Source organism: Schistocerca gregaria, chromosome 8 (genome assembly GCF_023897955.1).
Source record: "Schistocerca gregaria isolate iqSchGreg1 chromosome 8, iqSchGreg1.2, whole genome shotgun sequence".
Lineage (NCBI taxonomy): Eukaryota > Metazoa > Arthropoda > Insecta > Orthoptera > Acrididae > Schistocerca > Schistocerca gregaria.
This window is the reverse complement of record NC_064927.1, coordinates 201903091-201929163: the sequence shown is the minus strand read 5'-3', so window position 1 is coordinate 201929163 and position 26073 is coordinate 201903091. Positions and strand designations below refer to the sequence as shown.

The 26073-nt window shown below is 40.4% G+C and overlaps 1 protein-coding gene across 1 annotated transcript in view; it reads left to right on the top strand.

Annotated features, from left to right (window-relative positions):
- The window catches only part of LOC126283995 (transcription termination factor 2), a 237771-nt gene that overhangs the window by 9495 nt on the left and 202203 nt on the right, over window positions 1–26073 (top strand). Inside the window, exons 2-4 of the mRNA XM_049982531.1 lie at window positions 11238–12035; window positions 21353–21496; window positions 23650–23781. Coding sequence (XP_049838488.1) covers window positions 11244–12035; window positions 21353–21496; window positions 23650–23781 — 1068 coding nt within the window. The 5' untranslated portion in view covers window positions 11238–11243. The remainder of the gene's footprint in view (window positions 1–11237; window positions 12036–21352; window positions 21497–23649; window positions 23782–26073) is intronic.

Here is a 26073-nt window from a genome sequence, read left to right as displayed (position 1 = left end):
TTTGGGAGATGGCATGGCAAAATCTCAGTACGTACAACAAACTGTGAGTCATTAAGGAGACCACGAATGTTTGGAAGTTCTCAATGAGGGCCTCTTGAATGGACTCCGTGGTTCTCTGCCGGCCCCGCATTGGCCATGTCTGGCCAACCCACGGCTACGTCCTGCGTCGTGAACACCCGCCTGAGTGTCAGTGCGGCGCCCAGTTGACAGAGGCCCATATTCTTCTGCTCTGTTCTTCTTTGGCTGCCCCACGACTTCATCTTCGGTAGCTGGACTCATTGTCATTGATTTTAGCAGACAACGTCTCATTGGCTGATTTGGTTTTACGTTTCATCCATGAGGGTGGGTTTTATCATTCAATCCGAGTTTTAGCACATGTTCTTTGTCCCTGTGTGTCTTCCACCCTAGTGTTTTTAGGGTGGAGGTTTTAATTTGTGTTGCAGAGTGGCTGGCTTCTCCTTTTTATTCTTGTGGTCAGCCAGCCACTGTAATTTGTTTCCTTGTTTTACTCTCTTCCGTTTCTAGTGTCTTTCTGTTGGTTTCTTGTCCTCCTTTGTCCCTTTTAGTGTTCGTTGCCTTTCTTTTGTTCTTGTGGCTTTTCCTTTTTTTCCGTTTTGTGTTACATGTCTTGTCTGTTTTATTCTCACGCTTGTGGATTTGTTTTATGAGGCAAAAGGGACCGATGACTTCGTAGTTTGGTCACACGGATTAAGATCAGGTGATCGGGACGGCCAGGCTGTAGGTAAATAGCGGCTGATAATTCTAGCATTTCCGAAATGGCACTTTCAGCAGCTGCTTAACTGGATTTTCAGTATTCGGAGGTGTGTCATCTTGCATAAAAATGATCCCATCCACACATCCTAGCTGTTGGAGAGCTGGAATGACATGGCTGTGCAAAAGACACTCGTGGCACTTACTAGTGACTGACTGTACAGGTAACAGAACCGGAAGCACCTATCTCTTCAAAAAAATATGGCCCTATGATAAATGATGCCATAAACCCGCACCACACAGTGACTCTTTCAGAATGAAGTGGTACTGGTTGATTTGCGTGTGGATTTTCTGTTAGACATATTCGACAATTCTGTGTAATGAAATATCCTGTCGGATGGAAGTGGGCTTCATCTGTCCACAAAATCTTCTACTGCCGATCATTGTCTACTTCCATGTGAGCAAGAAATTCTAAAGCAATGGTCTCTCTTGGCGGCAGGTCAACAGGAAGCAACTCATGCACATGGGTAATTTTGAATGGATGGCAAAGAAGGATGTTTCGTAGGATTTTATGCCCAATGTTCGGGCAATTCGGAAAGATGGAAGAGCCATGTACCCAGTGTGTTTATACCAGCTTCAGTGGGCTTTGCGCATGCGGGGTGTTTTCATTTACATGTTCTGACACATACAGCACCATCTATTGATCAATTTCACACTATTTTTTTTTCTTTTTTTTCATGTGCCATACGTCTTCCCCGTTCTCCGATAATATTCCGTTGCAATTTGATGTCAGTCTGACTAGTGGTGTTATTTCTGCAGCGTTTTGAAAGTTTAATTATAATCACCCTGTATATTTCATCAGAAATCAAGAAACAGAAATTGATCAACAATTTGCTAATATCAGTGGATTTAAACGAAAAGTAGTCTGAAATGTACAGAGGATCTTACAGAAATACAATCAACTGATTCACATATTCCAAACAGCACTAGACTGAATGAATTCTGATGACTATAAAGTTATACTTCGAGCCAACATAAGACTGCATGGAGAACACACATGTCGATTTAATGCACCTCAGGTAGACGATAATTGCCATAATTATTGTGGACAATGAAAACGCAGGCTGTGACATAATTGTATAAGGAAGAAGAGAAGGACTACAACATCTTGCAGATACACACCGTTCATATGATGTCCCCTGGTATCCATTAATATTTCTGCACAGAGAGTGCGGGTATCATTTTAAAGTGAAACAAATTCAACCTGAAACAGACGTAGAACAAAAAATATGAAGCTGTTGTTCATTGAATTCTTTATGGTGTATCCTCTTCCTCTCTCTCTCTCTTGCTCTCTCTCTCTCTCTCTCTCTCTCTCTCTCTCTCTCTCTCTCTCTCTCACACACACACACACACACACACACACACACACACACACACACACACACACAAATGGGGAGAGTTTTATGCAGATGAACACTTACGATCAAAGCAGAAGGGCTACTTCTCATAGATAGTTTTCAAGTTTTTCTGACAGTCTCATTGCTTATTTACCAGATCTTTTATTTCAATTATTCAAGGCACTAATAAACATTTATTAGGCATAATAAAAGGTTTCAGGTATAATTTGAGCGCCAGAAAAATGTATTCAAACTTCCAGTGCGCCTCTTTGATGATGCTACTTTTTAGGGCCTTATATGCTTGCATTGCAAAACCAAATCCACTTTTCTAGATAGTTTAGAATATGCTCTTTCTAATGACCATAGTTTAGAAGAGTTTGGAGAAAACACGTTTTTGAAAGATTTGACTAAAAATACCCATTTTTAGCACTTTTTGAAAAATCGTCAACTTCACCCTAGATTTGTGAAATAATGGAAAGCAATAGGAGAATGAAATTTTATACTCTAAGATCTTGTGTTGGTGAGTTATGGTGTGCAAAGTTTCATGCACATCCCACAATTACTTTTGGAGATATAAAAAACTAAATTTGGCATTTTTTTTAAACAGCTATTTTTTCGCCCAACTTTGCTTCAAATTATCTATATGAAAATTTCTCAGTAATCCTTTTCTTAATATTTTACTTTAAAGAGCTCTAAAATTTGTATAAGATGGCCAGGTTTTGTTTCTTTCAAGCAAATACTTACAGAGATATCTCATCTCAAAGTTGCTGAAAATTCAAGGATGAACTATTGGAAGCTGTGCTATGGTTTCAAACAAGTGACTATATCTCTGCAAGTATTGAATTTCTGAAACTGAAACTTTACCAGTGTTCATTGAGAACATGAGTGAATGTTCATACAAAATTTCATCAAAATCCATGATGGTTATGTGCGAGCCTCTAGACCACTTGGCATGGAATGACCCTATTGTGTATAATGAAATGCTGCATGTCTGCTTCACACTACTTGATACTCTAATTCCCCTGCGGGTCCGGTGGTAAGAATAGGCCCGCGGTATTCCTGCCTGTCGTAAGAGCCGACTAAAAGGAGTCTCAAAAGTTTCGGCCTTACGTGATGGTCCCCTGTCGGTTTTGACCTCCATATCTCAAAATTCTTCCAAAGAGCCAGGCGATTGGGGAAGGGCGCCTTACTTGGTGCATTGTGTCCATCTTGCGGTCAGACATTTCGCCAGCTTATTTGTCGTTGCATTGCAGTCCTGCCCGCTCCCCATCTCTTTGGCATGGATACGCACTGACGGCGACCATGAACTACATGTCACCTAAAATCCAGCACGGTAGCAATTCCGTTGTGGTGAGGCCGCCCTGTACCCTGTTGGTTGTAGCCCCCTGACAGGGATCGCTCTACTGATGCCTCAGCCTCCAGCAGTCTCTAAGTGTTCAAGGGCTCACTTCAAAGCTAACGTGTATGACCCCAAATTGTTCCCCTCCCTGGGCACACCATGGGAGGAACGAAAGGCTATGGATGGCAGTGAAACGTATTCGCCCCGATATCTCGTCTGTACCAGAGCCGATGGGGAATCCTTTGTATCCGTGAAGCCTCAGTTCTTTGTCGAGCATTTAGAGGACAAGTTCGAGGAGGCCGAGGGCTTGTCCAAAATGCGGTGCGGTTCAGCCTTGATAAAAACAGCATCCTCTGCCCAGTCATGAGCCTTGCTCGCTTGTAAGAAGCTGGGGGACGTGTCAGTTACTATCACGCCTCATAAAAGCTTAAATATGGTCCAGGGCATTATTTTCCACAGAGATCTTCTTTTAAAGTCCGATGACGAATTGCGTGCCAACTTAGAGCGACGAGGTGTCCATTTCGTCCGGTGCGTCCACCGGTGTCTGAGGGATCACCAAGTTGCCACCGGTGCCTTCATCTTGGCCTTCGAGGGTGACACATTACCTGAGAAGGTCAAGGTGATGTTCTACCGTTGTGATGTCAAGCCATATATCCCTCCCCCGATGCGGTGCTTCAAGTGTTGGAAGTTCCTGATACTCCAATACTCCATGTGCCCCGCCTCCCACCTGTGTCAACTGTGGAGAGCACCATCCCCCTTGACTGTGGAGAGCACCGTCCCCCTTGCTCACTGGACTGTAAGATTCTACAGAGAGAACGGAAAATAATGGAATGCAAGATCCTAGATTGACTGACCTACACTGAGGCTAAGCGGAAATTTGAACGGCTTCGTCCAGTATGCATGACATCTTCTTATGGCGCCACTGTCACTCCTCCTACAGTTCCCAAAGCTGCACAACATACCGTCAGCTGTCAGAGCCAGAGGACCACACCTGCCCCCTTTATGGTGGGGGGCACTTCACTCCCGGTTGCTCCTGCTCGATCTACTTCAGGAACAACACCCCCCCAACCATCGGGGACATCCGTTCCCCCTTCCCAGGCAGAGAAGCTTAGGACTTCTTTGGCTCCTCTCGCCGGGAAGGGGTCCCTTGGGGACCTCCCTTCGCAAGTTCAGACCAGCAGAACAGCGGATACCCGCAAGTGGCTGGTCGTAGGGCCTCACGGTCGTCGTCCGTCCCTGAGACTGACCCAGGGAAGTCTTTCCAGCCAGAACCACCGAAGGCACAGCGCGAGAAACAGAAGAAGAAAATGGTTCACAAGAATCCCGACATTGCAGTGGCACCCGTCACACCGCTTTCTATCGGCTCAGCATCTGAGGATGAGGTCGAGATTCTGGCGTCTGCTGAAGACCTGGATCTCGCCGGTCCCTCAGACGCAATGGATGTCACTTGCGCGGGTACTGAATTGGTGGCAGCAAGTGGCCCAGCGGCGTAAACTGCCTCCCCAGTCCCTTCATGCCTTTCTCAGCCATGACCAATACCATGCTCCAGTGGAACTGCAGGGGTTTCTTCCACCAGCTAGCTGAGCTCTGACAACTCAGCCTTCACCCTTTCCTCTGTATTGCTCTACAAGAAACTTGGCTTCCGGTAATGCGAATCCCTGCCCTCCATGGCTATTGAGGTTGTTATAGCAACCAGGCAGCTTATGAAAGGGTGTCTGGTGGTGTCTGCATCTACGTCCTTCACTCCCTTCACAGCGAGTCTGTCCCTCTACAAACACCTTTAGAGGCAGTCACTGTTCGGGTGTGGATGCCACAGGCTATCTCCGGTCATTATCTTCCACCGGATGGTCATGTTCCACAGCATGTCCTGGCTGCTCTGATAGCCCAATTGCCACCACCTTTCCTGTTACTGGGTGACTTCAACACCCATAACCCTCTGTGGGGTGGGTCAGTGACAACAGATCGAGGCACAACCATTGAGAATGTATTGACACAGCTCGACCTTTCCATTTTAAATGATGGTGCCTTCACATATTTCAGTGTGGCACATGGCACATACTCCGCCATCGACCCTTCGATCTGCAGCCGTAGCCTCTTACCATCTGTCCAATGGAGTGTGCATGAAGACTTGTGTGGTAGTGACCACTTTCCGATCTTTCTGTCACTGCCATAGCGTCACTCTTCTGGGCGCCCTAGCCGATGGGCTCTGAATTAGGCTGACTGGGACTTGTTCTCCTCCACTGCCGCCATTGCGCCTATTTCTCATGAAGCCATTGATGCGGTGGTTCACTCGCTCACCACTGGCATTGTTACTGCCGCAGAATCTGCCATTCCCCGTTCTTCTGGCTCCTCTTGGCGGAGGATTGTGCCTTGGTGGTCACCTGTGATCGCCGAGGCGATTAAAGATCGCATGCGGGCGCTCCAGTGTCACAAGCGGCATCCCTCATTAGAAAACCTCATCATCTTTAAACGGCTCCGTTCCCTTAGTCAGTAGTCCATCTCCCAGAACATCGACCACGCTCGGGTTGTACGATTGTGGTCCGTGTCAGAGAGCTTCTCTCTGGGGGTTTTCCCCTCTTCCACCTCCTTTCCGGGCCCCTCTGTGTCCACCCCCATGGTGTGTGCCCTGCCCTTGCCTTCGGCTCGAATTGGCACAGGGCCTGAAGGACTCAGTCCCTCTGGAGGCCTTCCACCACCGCTTTCTTTCCATCCTTGCCATGTATCAGGGCTCTGGCATTGTTTACACTGATGGTTCGATGTTTGCTGGTCGTGTCAGTTATGCTATCACTCTAGGGGACCACTACAAACAACATTCATTGCCGGCTGCCTGCAGCGTTTTCACTGCTGAGCTGGTTGCCATCTTTTGTGCCCTAGAGTATATTGGCACTACTCAGGTGTGTCCTTCGTTATCTGTAGCGACTCCCTGAGCAGTTTACGAGCTAACGACCAGTGCTTCCCTCGGTCTTGTCTGGTGATGGCTGTCCAGGAGTCCCTCCATACTCTTGCCCGTTGCGGTCGCTCTGTGGTCTTTGTGTGGACCCCTGGTCATGTCGGCATCTCGGACAATGAACATGTTGACTGCCTAGCCAAACAGGCCACCAGTGAACCAACTCTGGACATTGGCCTCCCTGAGACTGATTTGCGAGCTGTCATACACCGCAAAGTTTTCAAGCTTTGGGACACTGAATGGCGCGCCCTGCTTTCATCAAACTAACTTTGGACCATCAAGGAGGCTACCAGTGTGTGGCGCTCCTCCTTGCGGGTCTCTCGCAAGGAGTCTGTTGTCCTCTGCTGGCTGCACATTGGGCACACATGGATGATGCACGGCCACTTAGTGCGCCGAGAGGCCCCACCTCTATGTCATTGCGGATCCGTTTTGACGGTGGTTCACATTTTGTTGGAGTGTACCCTTTTAGCTGTGCTCAGGCTGATGTTCGCACCGCCTGACATGTTCCCTGCCCTTTTAAAAGATGACACTGCTATGGCAGGCTTAGTTTTGCGTTTTATTTGGTCAGGGGCTTTTATCGCTTAATCTAAGTGTTTGTGTTTTTTTGTGTTGAGTCTGGCCTTTGGCCTACGATTTTAGACTGAGTTTTTAATGTGTTTCCTGGTGGTTGGCTTTTCCTTTTTTGTCTGTATGGTCGGCCAACCACTGTCACACTCTGTGTGATTTTTATTCGTTTTGTCTCCTCTCTGTCTAAGTCTTTCTTGTCCTGTGTCATCTGTCGTCTTTTCCATTGTTCGTTTTTATTATGTTTGGGTGTTTCTAAGTTTTGGAAAAAGGGACCGATGACCGTAGCAGTCTGGTTCCTTCAATCCCACAAACCAACTGATACTCTAATGGTGTTTGTGATCTACATTTTACAACTGTGTTTACTGGAACTGTATGCTGCATTTCTGAATTAAAAGGCGCTCTCATAAATCTAATAAAAGTCTGTAGAATGCTGTCGGTGGCCCTTCATGAATTAAATTAAGAACTTCACTGGGAGTTATGGGCGGAGGTTACACTCAATAGACGAGCTAGGTTAATAATTGGCTCCTTTTACCAACCTCCCGACTCAGCGGCATTAGTGGCAGAACAAAAGAGAGAAAATTTGGAATACATTTCACATAAATTTTCTCAGCATGTTATAGTCTTAGGTGGAGATTTCAATTTACCAGATATAGACTGGGACAGTCAGATGTTTAGGATGTGTGGTAGGGACAGAGCATCGATGACATTATACTGAGTGCACTATCCGAAAATTACCTCGAGCAATTAAACAGAGAACCGACTCGTGGAGATAACATCTGGGACCTACTGATAACAAACAGATCCGAACTTTTCGACTCTGTAAGTGCAGAACAGGGAATCAGTGATCATATAGCCATGAATATGGAAGTTAATAGGAATATAAAAAAAAGGAGGAAGGTTTATCTGTTTAGCAAGAGTAATAGAAGGCAGATTTCAGACTACCTAACAGATCAAAATGAAAATTTCTGTTCCGACACTGACAATGTTGAGTGTTTATGGAAAAAGTTCAAGGCAATCGTAAAATGCGTTTTAGACAGGTACGTGCCGAATAAAACTGTGAGGTACTGGAAAAACCCACCGTGGTACAACAACAAAGTTAGGAAACTACTGCGAAAGCAAAGAGAGCTTCACTCCAAGTTTAAATGCAGCCAAAACCTCTCAGACAAACAGAAGCTAAATGATGTCAAAGTTAGCGTAAGAAGGGCTACGCGTGAAGTGTTAAGTGAATTCGAAAGTAAAATTGTATGTACCGACTTGACAGAAAATCCTAGGAAGTTGTGGTCTTACGTTAAACGAGTAAGTGGATCGAAACAGCATATCCAGAAACTCTGGGATGATGATGGCATTGAAACAGAGGATGATACGCATAAAGTTGAAATACTAAACACCTTTTTCCAAAGCTGTTTCACAGAGGAAGACCGCACTGCAATTCCTTCTCTAAATCCTCGCACAAACGAAAAATTGGCTGACATCGAAATAAGTGTCCAAGGAATAGAAAAGCAACTGGAATCATTCAACAGAGGAAAGTCCACTGGACCTGATGGGATACCAATTCGATTCTACACAGAGTACGCGAAAGAACTTGGCCCCCTTCTAACAGCCATTTACCGCAAGTCTCTAGAGGAACGGAAGGTTCCAAATGATTGGAAAAGAGCACAGGTAGCCCCAGTCTTCAAGAAGGGTCATCGAGCAAATGCGCAAAACAATAGACCTGTATCTCTGACGTTGATCTGTTGTAGAATTTTAGAACATGTTTTTTGCTCGAGTATCATGTCGTTTTTGGAAACCCAGAATCTACTCTGTAGGAATCAACATGGATTCCGGAAACAGCAATTGTATGAGACCCAACTCGCTTTATTTGTTCATGAGACCCAGAAAATATTACATACAGGCTCCCAGGTAGATGCTATTTTCCTTGACTTCTGGAAGGCTTTCGATACAGTTCCGCACTGTTGCCTGATAAACAAAGTAAGAGCCTACGGAATATCAGACCAGCTGTGTGGCTGGATTGAAGAGTTTTTAGCAAACAGAACACAGCATGTTGCTATCAATGGAGAGATGTCTACAGACGTTAAAGTAACCTCTGGTGTGCCACAGGGGAGTGTTATGGGACCATTGCTTTTCACAATATATATAAATGACGTAGTAGATAGTGTCAGAAGTTCCATGCGGCTTTTCACGGATGATGCTGTAGTATACAGAGAAGTTGCAGCGTTAGAAAATTGTAGCGAAATGCAGGAAGATCTGCAGCGGATAGGCACTTGGTGCAGGGAGTGACAACTGACCCTTAACATAGACAAATGTAATGTATTGCGAATACATAGAAAGAAGGATCCTTTATTGTATGATTATATGATAGCGGAACAAACTCTGGAAGCAGTTACTTCTGTAAAATATCTGGGAGTATGCGTACGGAACGATTTGAAGTGGAATGATCATATAAAATTAATTGTTGGTAAGGCAGGTACCAGGTTGAGATTCATTGGGAGAGTCCTTAGAAAATGTAGTCCATCAACAAAGAAGGTGGCTTACAAAACATTCGTTCGATCTATACTTGAGTATTGCTCATTAGTGTGGGATCCGTACCAGATCGGGTTGATGGAGGAGATAGAGAAGATCCAAAGAAGAGATGCGCGTTTCGTCACAGGGTTATTTGGTAAGCGTGATAGCAAACTCAACTGGCAGACTCTGCAAGAGAGGCGCTCTGCATCGCGGTGTAGCTTGCTGTCCAGGTTTCGAGAGAGTGCATTTCTGGATGAGGTATCGAATATATTGCTTCCCCCTACTTATACCTCCCGAGGAGATCACGAATGTAAAATTAGAGAGAATTCGAGCACGCACGGAGACTTTCTGGCAATCGTTCTTCCCGCGAACCTTACTCGACTGGAACAGAAAAGGGAGGTAATGACAGTGGCACGTAAAGTGCCCTCCGCCACACACCGTTGGGTGACTTGTGGAGTATAAATGTAGATGTAGATGTAGAGTAGGCTTGTATGTACAAATATTTCATGTAACAGTTTACCTGTAATTTGCGTCTTAATATTTGCCAGTGCGGAAACCAGTGCTCCATTGTTTGGCATTCAGTACGGATCTTATGTCAGTTTGTCGCAACAGTTTTTCAAGAGATGTAGTCCACTCTGAAAGGGAAATGTCCCACAAGTGTTAGAAGAAAAATTGTCACGTGTTTGTTTGTTAGGAGGCATATTGCAGTGATTGTCCTTGAAGATTGGATGAATATAAGAACATAGTTACCCCAATTTGTTTATATATTACATATTATTTATATGAGTTAGCTGGGTGTTAGTTGCAAGCTAAAGGGCAGTAAATAAGTTAAACTAAATATTTCTATATGCTGTGTTGTCTTCTTATATGCAGTAGTTTATTTCAGCTGAATTCTCAAATAGTATTCATTGCCTATGGCTCAGTGTGCTTTGTGAGTTGTATATTAATGAAACTGATTCAACAAAAAATAATAAAAAAAATCATTTTAGAACACTGAAACTGAGAGACCACTGCTGGCCGCTACTTAATTTTAGAAGGTGAAATGTTTAATTCTGCCGATACATACAGAAAAATGCATGACACTATCTTCACTTTTGGAACAGCTAGTTCCCTTCTCAGGAAGGAGAATATTGAGGAAGACTAAAAGGAGCTGGAAACATAGTCCCCTTCCTCGCTGATGGTGACTTGTGTATTATTACTATTTGTAGAACATTTTTCTACCACAGGAGAGGAACATAGTGGCAAGAAAGAGAGGCGGGGGAGTTGATTTTGTTGACCTGAGACGAGGTTAATATTTGTGACTACCACAAAGCATGTAGTATTATTGAGTGGAGGTAGGCAATTTGTGTTCATGATGTGCTGATTTGTGTGACAAAAAGAGCTCAGTAACAATGTTGGGAGTATTTTGAAGCTCACTACACTGCTTCTCTCACCTGAAATGGGACTTGGGTCTTCCTCATATTACATCACAACATGTGACAGCATTCTTCAAATATTTCACATTCCCTAGTATTACTAGGCCAGTGATTGAGAACAATTAGTTCCAGTTGTGCAACTGGCAGAAAGTTGTGGTTAGATAAGGCTGTTCTGGACTGTAAGTAACACTAATGTGTGTTGTTAGTGCTACAACATTCTTGCTAGTTGAAAGTGCATGTACTTAGTAATTAAAGTGCAAGTAGTTCAGTATTCTTTTAGTACACTGATACATTAATGCACATTTTGAAAGTATGATTTGCTTTGAAAAATGTTAAGTCTTTTCCTCTGAATGTTACAGGAAAAAATGAAGAAATTTACCAATTACAGGAGGATTGTTCAAGTATCTGACTCTGAAAGTGATGATGATATTGTCAGTACTTCACCAACTATGGAGTCAAGTATCAGAACCAACTCACTGTGCCGAAGCAGAATCTTTTGCATCCCCAGGAAGGTGGCACAAAGTCCTAAGACTGAAAGTGTGCCAGAGCATCCATTGTCCACCGCAATAGATGACTCTGACTTTCTTGATGCTTCTGATGATAATGACATATTTAATTCAACAAAAAGTTCCACCAGTGAGAATTGTATATCAGATAATGAGACATGTGAAAGGAAAGTACAAAAGAATTTGGAAGATTCACTTAGTGTTTCAAATAATAATACCTCTTGCAACGAAACTGATCTTGTGAATAATATTTCAGACAGTGAGGACTCTGAATTGGCAGTATCAAGTAATCTGAAGGATTCATTTGAGCTTGAATCCAGTAATAATGCCTCTTGTCATGTGATTGATGTGTCTTCAGACTCCAGTGATGATTTTGTGGATGCTAAAAGTGAACCAGTTGTGTGTGTTCCTACATCAGGGCAAAAAGATAATGGTGATATAAACCTCATTGCCTCACCAGTTTCATCAGAAGACTCTGAGAAAAATCTTGGCAAGGATACTGGTGCAAATGTTGCTTTGACATCAGAAATTGCAAACAATTCCGAAGATAGGCGCTCAACGTATTTTTCAGCATTTGACCTCGATGATTTGAGGAAGAGCCTGCCATTTGTCCCAAAACAGAAGAAAGGCAGTCACCATCAACAGAAAGAAGTAAGTTGAAATTACAATTCATTGTGTACTTCAGCTTGAACATAATCAGTTGTAGCGTGGGCAGACTTTTGATTTGTTTGTTCAGATTGTGCACATACTCTTGTATTGTCTACTATAAATATTGATTCTGGTAGTGTGTCTTTCTAATGCTGTCAAAAAACCGTAGCATTATGATGATTGTATAAGTGGAACCGTTGGTAGATTATTACCCCAAGTTAATTATTTTCTAGAAAACACATGGTATCGTTTCAGACTTGTATTTACATTGAGCTATTTGAAGAAGTTTGGTTAGAATCTGTTTATGAATTTTTTTAATGAATGTTTAGCCATTTACTGTAAAGAAGGCATGTCAAGTTGCTTCACGGTAAACAACAATCTGTCTTTTCCTACATTGTTGATATTCCGACCTAGACTTTCCATTGTTTGTTTAGCCATTCCTTTTTTTTTTTCTGTTTTTCACTTTACCTTTGAAAGAAAGTGGTGGCATAAATCTTGGTGTTTTATTTGGTTAAGAGAGAAGGAGTGATACTCAAGGCATTTCAAGTTGAAATAAACATAATGGCAAAGTTCCGATACATATGGAAAAAAAACTACACATGTTGGAAATAATCAGTTGCCATTTATCTCTTAACGTTTTATACACAGGTATTTTGAGCTCATTGTAGTACAAAATTATAATCTATCACTAATATATGTGGGCTTTGTATCTAAAATCAGGATTTTATTTAGTCATAATATTTAGAAGATTTGTTAGTGTTCCACTATATCCATGGTTTGAATTTGTTGGGTGATATATTGCAGTGGTCATTGTGTTGGGCCGAGTCAGATTTTAGCAGATTGAAGCTGTAATATGAACACCAGAAATTGGAGTAGACCACAGTGGTTACCAAAAATATAAGGAATTAAGGTTGCTGTTGCAAAAATATTAAAATTTGCAGGTTAAAGGATTACGGCAAAATATTTCCCTTGAATGAAAGTCCTTAATTTTTTTCAGTTCTCATTATTAATTATTTGACCATGAACCAGCTTTTGGATTCATAGGCCATCATCAGATGGGGAAAATATTGGCAATTACCACTTCATCTATTGATCTCCCTCCAATCTTCTCCTCCACCCCTCCACCCATCTCTGTCTCTTCAGTTAATTTACTTCACTTTTGTGATATTCAAGGTGAAATTTCTGTACCTCCTTTTTGAATCTAAGCTGTCATGATAATGACACTGAAAGAGCCTCAAAGCAAGATCTCTAAAGGCTCTTAACATTTTGAAGTGCCATAGTCTAATGCATTGATGACCAGAATTCACACCTGCTCCAGTTTAAGAATTGTTCAGTCAATCCTGGCTGACTGCATGTGCATAGTATATGGGTCAGTGACACGTGATTCATTTCTCTTTAAGTGCCAAACCTATACACTACCTCTGAACAGTGACAGAACAACTTCTACTTATCATCAAGCAGAATCAGTGATGCACTAAATCCACTATGGAATTAGGTATCCGAAATCGCACAAGAAAATTAAGACTTTTCTAAAGCACAATTTGGTGGTCCTCATGTGAGACAAATAATGATCCTAACTCGTGTTTGTAAATGCTGGTGCTCTGGTTACTGCAAAGTCTCAGAATTATTGCCCTTTTTTCTTTTCTCTTTTTTCCACAACTGACTGCACTCCTGTACAAGCTCTGTGTTTTATGAAATTTCAGAACAACTGTGTAGCAGGATTGACAAATGGGTCTAAGCAGTGATTTTTCCTGAGCATCTCATCACAATCTTTTCCCCAAATGGATTTATAAGGGTCATTGCAAAAGTCATAGCAACTTTTTTTATTTGGAAAACTGAAAGATGCAAATGGAAAGTTAGTTCGTATGTGAACATTACATCTAGGGAATGGATGAAAACACACACACACACACACACACACACACACACACACACACACACACACACACACACACACACAGCCACAAAGATATATCACTAGAAAAAAGATGAAATAAAGTTTGTCATTTCAAATTTGTTTTACTGACAGTTGCAACTGTACTCAATAGTGCATGGCAGGAACACGGACCTGTGATATCTTAGAGTCCCTCGAAGTAGTCTCCCAACGAATCCATCACACACTGTGCTGTGAAAGACACCCAATGCAGTTGGCTTCACTGTGAGTAAATCGTCAACTCTCACGAGTCACTACTGTGGCGATGTCTTCACATGTTCGAAAGTGCGTTCCATGCAATGACTTTGTTTGGGTATGAGGTCATAACTGCAAGGTGATAAGTCTCCTGAACATGGTGAATGCTCCAGTAACTCCCATCCCCATCACACAAGCAGAGTCCACACACATGCTGCCATATGGGTTCTCACAGTATCCTGAAGAATCAATGCATCATGTAGATGTTTACAACGTTTCTCCCGAATAGCTTGTAAGTGTCATTGCAGGAAAGTGCGACAGAAGTACAGTGCTTTAACAGTTTGACCATGTGGGACAAAATGGCACAAAATCACTCTTCTAACTTTATAGGCTATGATTGTAAACTTGACAGTGGAGCGGTTGCAACAAAATTTGTGGAACCTGGATGACACCATTCCATGGACTGGCATTTCAGGTCTTGCTTATAGGCACTGGCCCAAAATTCATCTACGGTGACATTTCTCACAAGTGTATTGTCTTCTTCCTCCTCCTCATAAAGCACGAGATGCACACAAGTTTTGTAACATGTCCACTTTTCCGCGTGTCCACTTTTAGTGCATGAGACACACACTTTGCACCAACTTCACGCATGTGTAGCTCGTCACGTTAAATCCTATAGATTGTCTTCTCAATACCAGTATGGTGCTGTAATTCCTGCAGCATCCATCTTCTGTCATTCTTCAAGCATAAATTGATCTCAGTATGAGCACAGTCAATGCACACACACTGTCAGGCTGCCCAGATTGTTACAAATCAACCTTTTCAGCTCTGCCACACCTGAATGGATCTACCCAGTAAGCAACAATTCTTTATGGTAAAGTAGCATTTCCCACTGTTTCCACAAGCTTCTTGTGACACTGTAGCACATTCCTTTCCTGGTTAATTGGAATCTTTATTTAAGAGCACTGTTCAAGTCGGGTAACATCCATCCTGAATGGGTGCTCAACTCACACCATGGTCTTTCTTCATGCATCATTCTCCTGAAAAGGACTGCCATCTATTGACTCATCATATTACTGTGGATTCTTGGGCAGGCCATGGAATTCATGTAGTTTGTAATGTACTATTGTGTACTGTTGCAACTGACAGAAAAACGTGTTTACAGTGACAAACTTTTTTCATCTTTTTTTTCCTCATATCTTTATAGCAGTTTGTGTGCGTTCATCCATCTCCCTACATATAATGTTTACATATGAACTAACCTTCAATTTCCATATTTCAGAATTTTTTAATTCGTTACCCCTCAAGATAGAAAATAGTTGCGATGACTTTTGCAATGACCCTCGTATGTCATTTGGTGTGAAATTGCCTAAGATTTCAAGTGCCCAGTAAGAGATAAGATGTATTCGTATTTAGAATTCATAATTTTCTTTGACACCCCGAGTGGTTTTTTAGCTATAAAATCCATGTATCACACAAAACGTTGTGCTGGGTGTCTGTGACTTCTTTCTCCCCTACAAAGACTGGGAATGTAAGTGCCATTTTCCTTACTACTGGGCTACATGAGAATTCATGAAAAAATTAATAAATGTGGCAGCCATTGAAAAAGTGTGAATATACTCCGACTTGGTTTGCCATCACTCTAAATACTATTGCCATACTGTTGGTGTACAGAGATAGGTTTCAGAGGGAAGAAGAGTGGCCTGAAGTAGTTAACAGTAAGTTGCAACAGATAAAGGCAAATTCTTGATGATGGTGTATCTCCTTCTGCACACTTAAACAGAATAAAGTCCATCTCAGTTCTCTGCAGAGAGGACATTATTCATTGGTGCATGACTTTTTATTCTCCGGTGAGAGATCCCTCCAATTTGTAGTACTTGTGGCATACAGATTCGTGTACACCACATTGAAACTGATTCTTTTATTTTCAGCCGAGAAGGCAATTGACCAGCTCATCTGCCCTTCAGTGTACCTGGAAATGAGGCAAACACACATTTTAACATTATTTAAAATTTCTTAGCTGGGCCCTGAATTATAACCTATGCATTTTAATGTGTGCTAGGATGGCTATTTTATCTTGGCACTATGTAAATTGTTACTCAGCCATGTTCCCTTACATTCTTATGTTAACTACTTCTTTATTGTTCTATCCACCTTTTTGGTGGGCATTAGAATATTGTCCCTGTGATTTGAGTGATACTGAAATTCTTCAAATGAATGTAACTCTAAATGAGTTGGTATTTTGATGTAAATAAAATAGAAAGAAACTTCCACATGGGAAAAATATATTAAAAACAGATTCCAAGACTTACCAAGCGGGAAAGTGCCGGTAGATAGGCACAATAAATAACACACACACACACACACACACACACACACACACACACACACAGAATTTCTAGCTTTCGCAACCAATGGTTGCTTCTTCAGGAAAGAGGGAAGGAGAGGGAAAGACGAAAGGATGTGGGTTTTAAGGGAGAGGGTAAGGAGTCATTCCAATCCCGGGAGCGGAAAGACTTACCTTAGGGGGAAAAAAGGACAGGTGCACAACCACACACACACACACACACACACACACACACACACACACACAAGCAGACATTTGTAAAACAAATTTTACCACATTTGTTTCAAACAGTTTCTTTAAGGCTGTTGTTAACCTTGTTATTGAGCATGTATGCATGCATGCGATCACTCCCACAGATGCGAGAGGCCCCCCCCCCCTCACACACACACACACACACACACACACACACACACACACACACACACACACACACAGAGAGAGAGAGAGAGAGAGAGAGAGAGAGAGAGAGAGAGAGAGAGAGAATGGTTTCAGCAGCAGAAGCTGTCGCCCTTTATCTAAAGCTAGATAAAGATCTCCTCTAGTACTTTTACTGCATAATTTTGATCACGCAGATCCAATTCTGTGTATTTTGATAATAATAATAATAATAATAATAATAATAATTTTTTTTTCCAGTGGGGGGGGGACTAGAATCACTACACATAGTATTGTGAGGCCGAGTGAAGAGCTACTTGAATAAGCAGTATTGGCTCCAAGCTGTTGGAGATCAGTGTGGTGACCTTGTGCCTCTCAATGCCATTTGGCAGAGGATGACACAGCACCTGATTTTGTAGTCCTCTGGGGCTGATTGAAGAGTTATATTTTTTGTAATAGTCTTCGTGAAAGTGTATACATGCAGTCAGAATATGTTTTCTGATTCCTTGTATTCACTTTCCATTAGGTCCTCATTTTAGTGTTTTTACATGTATTGGAATCCAACAAAGAATTCCATGGTCCATTTGCCATCCATTCACTTGGCTTCATATCCTGTCCAACATGATTTCACTTTCATTCCAGTCATAAGTATGCCTTCTGATGTACTCTGTATCCTGGTCTATATTTTTTAAATTCACTCCTAGTAATTTCCAGCATGTATTTCTCAAATGCTGACCTTGCAACCGTTTTTGCATTATAAGTTAGTTTCCCTCCATGCCCAAACTGATTGAAAACCCAGTTTGAGGCACATACAAAAATTAGTTTTAAAAGTGTATTCAGTGTATCAGAACTACTCCAGGCAATTTTTATACTACTGTTTATTTCTTTTCATTTCTATCCAGTATCCTTCAACTGCCCTAAATGGAAAAAAACCACCTCAGAAATTTATTCTATAACTTAATTGTTAATTTGTACCATTTTCTTTTTGATTTATTGATTATACATTATTTTATTTATATTGTAATTTCATTTCAGTCCTGTTTCTAAACTTTCTTCTGTTAAATTCTTCCAGCTGCTTTTTATGTAACTGATCTGTTGTTAGGTCTAGTACCGATTGAATGGCCATTTCACATCAGTTTGACAGGGCGCCATCTAGAATTATCTCAGATTATGTTGTTTTACGATGTTTGAATATGTGTGCTCGCACTATGTAACGATGACACAGTTGTATTTAACAGGATTGTCAATGACAGTCAAATGTGTCAGCTTAAATTACGTTGACATGGCTTAAAGCTGTAATATCACTTGATAATGGCCTAAGGCCGAAATTACAGTATTGTGTAACAAAAACTTGTAACAGTCACTGGCGTAAAGATGATGTCTTTCATAAAGTATGGTATAGTATTTACCTTCGGGAGGCAAAAAGTTTAGCACTGCTGATTAACACACATAAGAAAGGAAGTGAGAGATACACTACCTAGCTTTCCTTAATATATCTCTCCCTCCCCTCTCTCCTCCTCCAGGCAACTGTGAGTGGCATCAATGCAGTTTGACAAATGCATGATACACACTGTGCTGTCTTACAATACATTGGTTGACTAGCAGTTTTGATCACGGACCATCTTCACAGTGGACAAATATCTATTGTGACAACGTCACATGACATACATGCTGTTTAACCAGAAAAGTATATGCCACTGCTGACTTGCAAATAGAAGAAAATATTTTAACAGCTTAATACAAGCTTAACCATGCATAAAACAACATCAAAAATGTGAAAATATGTAACAGCAGTAAGTGCATACCATTGCCACTGGATCGTTGTTGTGCTCGTGCAATGGTGCTGTGCACATACTGATGTAACAATGTATTTTCATGTTTTCAATGTTGTCTGCTGTATGAATAAGCCTGTGTTACAGTGCTAAATATCAGTTTCTTAAATTTTCAGGTCAGCAATGCTCTATACTTTTCTGGTTAAATAGCGTGTAAGCCATGTGAAGTTGTCACAGTAGATATTTTTCCACTGTGGACATGGTCCACGATTGAAACCAGTAGTGAATAAATGTGTTGTAAGACAGCATGGTGTGTATCATGGATCCTTAGTTGGGGAGGATGGGGTGTTGTGGGGGGGGGGGGGGGGGGAGGGGGTAGAAGGTTAAAAAACAAGGCAGGTCACTCAAACCCCAGCATGAAAGAAATCTACTTACAATGAGGACAAGAATAAAAATTAAAATTGAAACAAATAAGCCCCTGGTCACAATTTTCTTCGTCTTATTGACCAGGTTTCAACACTTCTTAGAGTGCCTTCATCAGAATTTAGACATTTAAAGTGGTCTATAACATAATTACAAATTTATGGGGGTAAAGAATTTTTTTATATAAAGAAAGAGTTGGTGCTATTTTACTATAAAAATACAGCAACCAGCCACTTTTTTTAAATGCGTTTTATTTATGCCAATATGCATTTCGGCTTTGCACCCATCTTCAGCTGGCAAATTACATCTATCTTCAGCTTCTACAGTGGTAAAATATTGACAGCAGTTTGGATGCTGCAGCTGGCCTGTGCAAAAGCAACGATTCCAATTATTTACTTCAATTTCGCGAGTTTAAAGTTACACACTATCAGTTGTTCATTTTACTTACATTCTCCTCTCCTTGTTTTTTCTTGGCCTTTCTTCTTTTTTGTAACAGCACAAACACTTTTTGTCACGTATTTTACACAGGCGCACTGCGTTATCCACCATGTAGTCGACTGACAGTGTAAGTACTGACTAACAGTACAAGACAGTGACAGTACTTACATGTCATGTATAAAATAACATGTCGGAAGGGCTTTAGCTACAAAATATTTTACAAGGAATGTGTGAAGGCAAGCCTCTGAGGGCTGCTCATACCTGTACAGTCACAGGCACTCTTAGAAGTGTTGAAACCTGGTTCATAAGACTAAGACATTGTGATGGAGGGCTCATTTGTTTAAATTTTAATTTATAAACAGTTACTGAACCAAACAGCCATGTTTAAAACTTTAGGACAAGAATATTCTCCTTTGATACAATAACCACCTTTCTGGATCTCTCCATTTTTCCTGTTTGCATTAGTTGCAGTTCTTGTCTGTCATCTTTTTTTCATTTGACAATCCTTTTACTACTTCAGTCAACTTACTTTCATGGTCAGAGATCAGATCTCCATGTTTAGTTACTCATTTTCCGCATTGAGCATCCTTTTTCCAGGTTTAGTGACAGTTTATTTCCTTATCTTGTTGTCCTTAGTGACATTTTCTGTTTTTCAGTAGTCTTTTCCGTGTGTCCAGCCACTGTTTGTCTTTATCTGTTGATCTTTTTTCTGTATTTAACTTACTTTTTCAGTTTCTTGCAATAAATATTTTTGTGTGGCTGTATCTTTTCATTGTTTGACAGTCCACTTCTATTGTTTGGGTATGAACTCCCACTGTTGACCTTTCTTCCCTCTCTGTTCTGTGATGATTTTTTCCTAGTTAGTAGACCAAGTTTTCTCATATCACTCTTGTTTTTCTGCATTTGTCGATCACCCATATCCTTGCAGTCTTTTCTGCTTTTCAGAAGCCCTTACTGTACAGTCTACAAGTATCTTTTCTGTTTATTTCAGCATTCTATTAATACCCTTCACGATACTCTAACCTTTTTTCTTCATTCAGGTATACCAGCCAAACTCGTATCTCATTTTTTCAGTGAAAGTGTAACCTTGTACTTGCTGTGAGTAGGTCTCTTTCTTCCAGTGGTGTGTGTGACCAGCTCTTACATTTTAATCTTTGTCACCCCATCTCTCTCACCTCTCTAACCTAGTAACTACTACCTAGCCTAGTAACTATTAGACCCATAAGCTAGGTAGTGTCTCTCTCTTACTTTTCCATGTGTATTTCCACACTGCCCTACAACTACAACACCACTATTCACCCCCTGAAGGTAAACATGGCCAACACTCCTGTTAATTAATTTAGTTGTTGCCTGAACTGAATTTTCCTGTGATATAATTGACTTAAAAGTTACACTTTCTGTGAAGCAAGAACATTTGGGATCAGAAGCAATGTGTGTAGAGAAGAGGTAGGCATTCCACATGAAATTATCGTATCACCACAGATTACATAATCATGAAATTGTCATAGCTAGAAGAAAATTCGAAGTACAGAGACGAAATGTGATTCCATGCACAATTTTTTAAGGAAGCTTTTTTCCTTTCCCATTTCTTTTTCATTTTTGTGATCATTGATTATGTTTTAAATTTTTTAAATTTAGTTGTGTGAAATATTCCCTAGTAAGTATGTGGCCACCTTAGTTTGTATATTTGACGCGTGTACATTTACCTATTGAAACCATGCATTTCCAAATTTCCTGTGGTGCTTTGAAATGTAATAGGAGAATGACAACATTCTGTACTAGTAACACCAGCAAAAGCAGCAGTTGCCAAATAACACCACTAATTACTCATTTTTAGGCTGTGTCAGTGAAAGAAGAGAATACAGCAACAGAAGAAGAAAATGTATCTGAATCAGAAGGAAATGTATCAGATGAAATTTTATATCCGCTGGCTACCAAATGGCAAGGGAGTTTTTTGGAGAAGAAATCTGAGCATACGAAGGTCAGAAGTTATTGTGTTCTATAAGGATGAGAAATTTATTTTTGTGATAAGCAGTGCTATTTAAAAGTCTTTTGGTGCCTCTGACCTCTCTTTTCAAGTAATCAGATTTTTTGCTGTCTGAGTGTGAGGAGAGGGAAGAGAGAAACTGAGAACACGCTGCATATGACTTGGTTTTATATTTCACATTTCTCAACAACATAGATCAAAAGCAAAACAGATTTTCAGTATTTTTAAATATATTTAGCACTCTTAAGACATAATTTTTATCTGTCACAAGCTGTTGGCATATGGATAGATGCATACAGTTTCATTGATTTTCATACTTAGGTTGCCACATAGTCATGACTTATTTAGTTTTATAATTGAAAAAGTGTTTTCGTCTCTCACACACATATTGATCAGAACAGTGTACAGCTTTTGCAGCATCATTATAGAGACTGTAGGAAAGCACTGTAGATATACTGGACAGCTTTAATACGAAAGGATTTGTCATTAAAACAGGTGTTACCTTGCAGATTAAACAGTTATGTAAAACACAGACAGGCACTGGCAAAAACGGTATTCCTGACCAAGAGAGGTCTAGTAGTATCAAACATAGATCTACATTTCAGCAAGAAATTTCTAAGAATGTGCATGTGGGGAACAACATTGTATGGGAGTGAGACATGGAACGTGGGAAAATTGCAACAGAAGAGAATAGAAGAATTTGAGATGTGATGCTACAGAAAAATGTTGAGAATTAGGTGAATTGATAAGGTAGGAAATGACTGACAAGAAGCAGCGAGAGGACAATGGGACCTGTATTAAGACACCAGGAAATAATTCCCATGGCACTAGAGGAAGCTGTAGAGGGTGAAAACTGTAGAGCAAGACACTGACTGGGATACATCCAACAAATAATTGAGGACATACACTATGTGATCAAAAGTATCTGGACACCCCCAAAACCATACATTTTTGATCCTAGGTGTATTGTGGTGCCACCTAGTGCCAGATACTCCATATCAGTGAACTCAGTAGTCATTAGACATCGTGAGAGAGCAGAATGGGGTGCTAATGGTGGGCCAACACTATTCTGAATTCCAGCATTACCGATGGAGGGGCTCCACTAACTTGTAAGTTATTTCCAGCCTGGTGTCTGGATACTTTTGATCACATAGTGTAGGTTGCTACTCTGAGATGACAATGTTGGCACAGGAGAGGAATTTGAGATGGACAGCATCAAACCAGTCAGAAGAATGATGACACAAAAAATCTGCATTTCCACAGGGGTGCTTCCAGCTGAAATGGCAAATGGTCTCAAAAAAAAAAAAAAAAAAAAAAAAAGCTCGAAAACAAATTTAAGGTTGGCAGTTATCTTGAAGCATTTAGGAATCTATCCTTTTAATTCTTTCGCAGCCCTGATGAATTCTTCAAACCTCGCACTTTCTTTAATGGCTGTGGGAATTTGATTGTGTTTGTCAGAATGTGTGCCTTCTATAACACGATTGTCTTGTTGTGACATGAGTTACATGAGTGTCTTACTGTGGGCAGTGTACAGCCCAGTCCACTTAAAATGTGAGATCTACAATCCATTCCAGATGTTCTGATTGTTGTTGGGGCTGCACTCCTTTTTCCTAATTCAACGTTAGTGACTTTTAAATTGAAAAATCATTCCAGTCATGACCCTTGACTTAAGAAACACACTTTGTAGTAATATATTAAGTTTCCATACTTTTTGTTCAGTTGCATAAAAATTTTATTAACTGACAGTGGAGAAATGTGTGCGACTTCAGAAATTTTGTTATTTATACCACCAATTTCCTCATGTGCTGCATGCCTGCAGGTTTAGCACAAAGTGCTTTTTGATGTACAGAACAATGAATCTGGTCTGTTGACCATTGTGATTTTGTGCTCTTTCATTGTCAACTAAATTTTGGTGTTGTTTCTCAACAAATTTGCTGTACCCGTCGCTTATGCGACTGTATAATGTATATTGAGAATTTCATCTCTCTCTCTTCCGTCATTCCCATTCATTTTTAAACACTTCTGATAACAGATCTCTAGACTCACTCTTTTTGTGGAAACAGCTGTCACTTGTAGTAGTAGTAGTAGTAGTAGTAGTAGTAGTAGTAGTAGTAGTATTACTTAAGAGAAACATTTCAATTTTTCAGGCACCATTGGTGAAGCAAGAAGATGTAAGACCAAAAGTATGTGATGAATTCGCAAGTGCTTCAAATCAATATGGATCGCAACTGTCTTTGAAATCAGAAGATGTTGGTCTAAAGAATATTCAGAACACACAGGTTGGAATTCATTCATCTCATCAGATATTGCCAGTGTACATGTTAGTCCAGTTTTGAGACATCAAACGTGCTTTTACATACTATCTCCAAAATAGTATTCGATCTAGGCTTACCTTCTGTTTGTGAAGTAATTACAAGATTCTTGATGAATAAAAACCATTTTCATTATTTAAAAGAAAATATTCATGACTCTTAACCCAGTAACACAACTTTTACTTGAATTGTGAATAGCAGTTGTGGCAGCTTCCTGTCAGTCTGTCTTCCCCATTACAGATTTTGTAGTATGTAGGACTTGCAAGAGAGGCAGGGAAATATAACCTCAGTTGTTACATGTATCTACTGCTATTAATTTTAGTAGTATATACATGTATTATTGTTAATTAATTTGGATCAAAGACTGGAGAGGTCACTGTAAGGGAGTAAAATTGTAGTTTTTTCTTCTTCTTCTTCATTATCTTCATTTTCTTCTTACCAAGTGTGGGCTGACATGCCCTGATCTGTTCTAACCATCTTGGCTGCAGTCTTCCCTCAGGTGTTCTTCATGGAGGACTGTAACAAAATGCTTTCTTTTGTACCTTGGTCTCAAAAATTGGCAGATCTTTCAGTTATTGTTAACATCCTAGTCTCTTCAGTATGCAGTAATTTCTGATTTTATCTGCTATTTTGTAACTTTTGCAGTCCTGAAAAACTTCGTCATGTTTGTCTTTGCCCTTTATCCCACATAACAACATTATAATTATCAGCACTTTCTAAAATTTCATTAGGGGCTTTTTTATTCCTTACTGATAAGCAATTTCATTCCCAAGTATTGAAAATACAAGATTTACCCTAATATTATTCCATCATTGTCGACCTTTGATCAAACTGGACCGACTTCAGAGAATGCCATTATGAGAGTCTGGTAATTGAAATTATTAAATTGTAATTGGAACCTTGGTAGTACAGTTGGTGCGCTGCTGTTTGCACTTTATCCTCATTTTTCTAAATTATTGCTTGGTATAAGAATAGAGTAGAATGTTAAAGTACATCTGGTTTCAAACTCCCCAATTCATACAAAATTATTGGGGTAGGTGTTAAATAGCATTTGAGATGTGGTATACCCTTATCTTACTCCATGGTTTGTATTTGTCTTAGGTGACATTCTTCTTCCGGTATCTGTTACAAGTGTTGTGGTAAATGAAATACTGTGCCTGACTATAATTAAATGTTTTGGATATAGTACATTATCTCCCAGTTCATATTCCTGTCCACCCAGGTGATGAATTTCTCAAAATTTCTAAATACTTGGTGTGTTTCCAACTAAGTCCATTTCCTTTGTATTATCTGTTTTATACAGACAACATGTAACAGATTTAGTTAACTTACATTGTCCCAATACTTTTTTTAATTTCCTGGCCAGTGGTGTATTATTTATTTTTCTGTGATATATATCTTTATAACTTACAAAATCTTTGTCATATGAAACAGGCATCTATGACATTTACAGCTGTGTAATCTTCTTTCATTTGTACATACATCATGTTCTGTAGGTTCCATCAATAATGCTCCATCTACCCAAGAAATGGAAAGTTCAATCAAAGGCTTGGATGAGGTCAAACACCAAGATAACTTTTATAGTTGTTAGCTCTACAGGATTTAATTAATAAGGTGCAGTTTGGTGATTTACACACTGGACTCAAATTTGAGAGAAGAGGACTGGAAATACCTGTCCAACCAGCCATATTTAGGTTCCCTGTTTCCTTAAATTCACTAAGGCAGCTGCTGATAAGATAAATCCAGAAAGTATGTGGCCAATTTCTATATTTTCATTCGTGTGCTACCTGATGTGCTCTTTCACTTTAAAAACCTCATTGTCGGTGAGTTGCTGGCATGTAACTTTTATCTTTTACCTTTTGTTTTCATTTTTCCTGAGTAGTTTTTGCCACATTTTGTTTCCATATCTGATTATTGATAGCTCTTTATAGTAATCTGAATCTTGGTTTCAGTAAGTACTTACTGTTTCCCTGAATATTCTTTCTTGATTTTGAAGTGCATTATACGAATTCCTCCAGCATCTGCACCTTAAAAGTACAGTTTTCTGTTTGTTTTTGCTTGAGAGCCCAGTGTTAAGAAACTATTTTGTTAATTTTTTTGTTTTGCAGTATGATCATAGATATAACTTAGAGTACAAAGGCAACACAATACTACTACTACTACTACTACTACTACTACTACTACTGGTGGCGGTGGCGGTGGCGGCAGCAGTAGCAGTGGCAGCAGCAGCAGTTGTAACAGTAATATTCACTTTTTTAC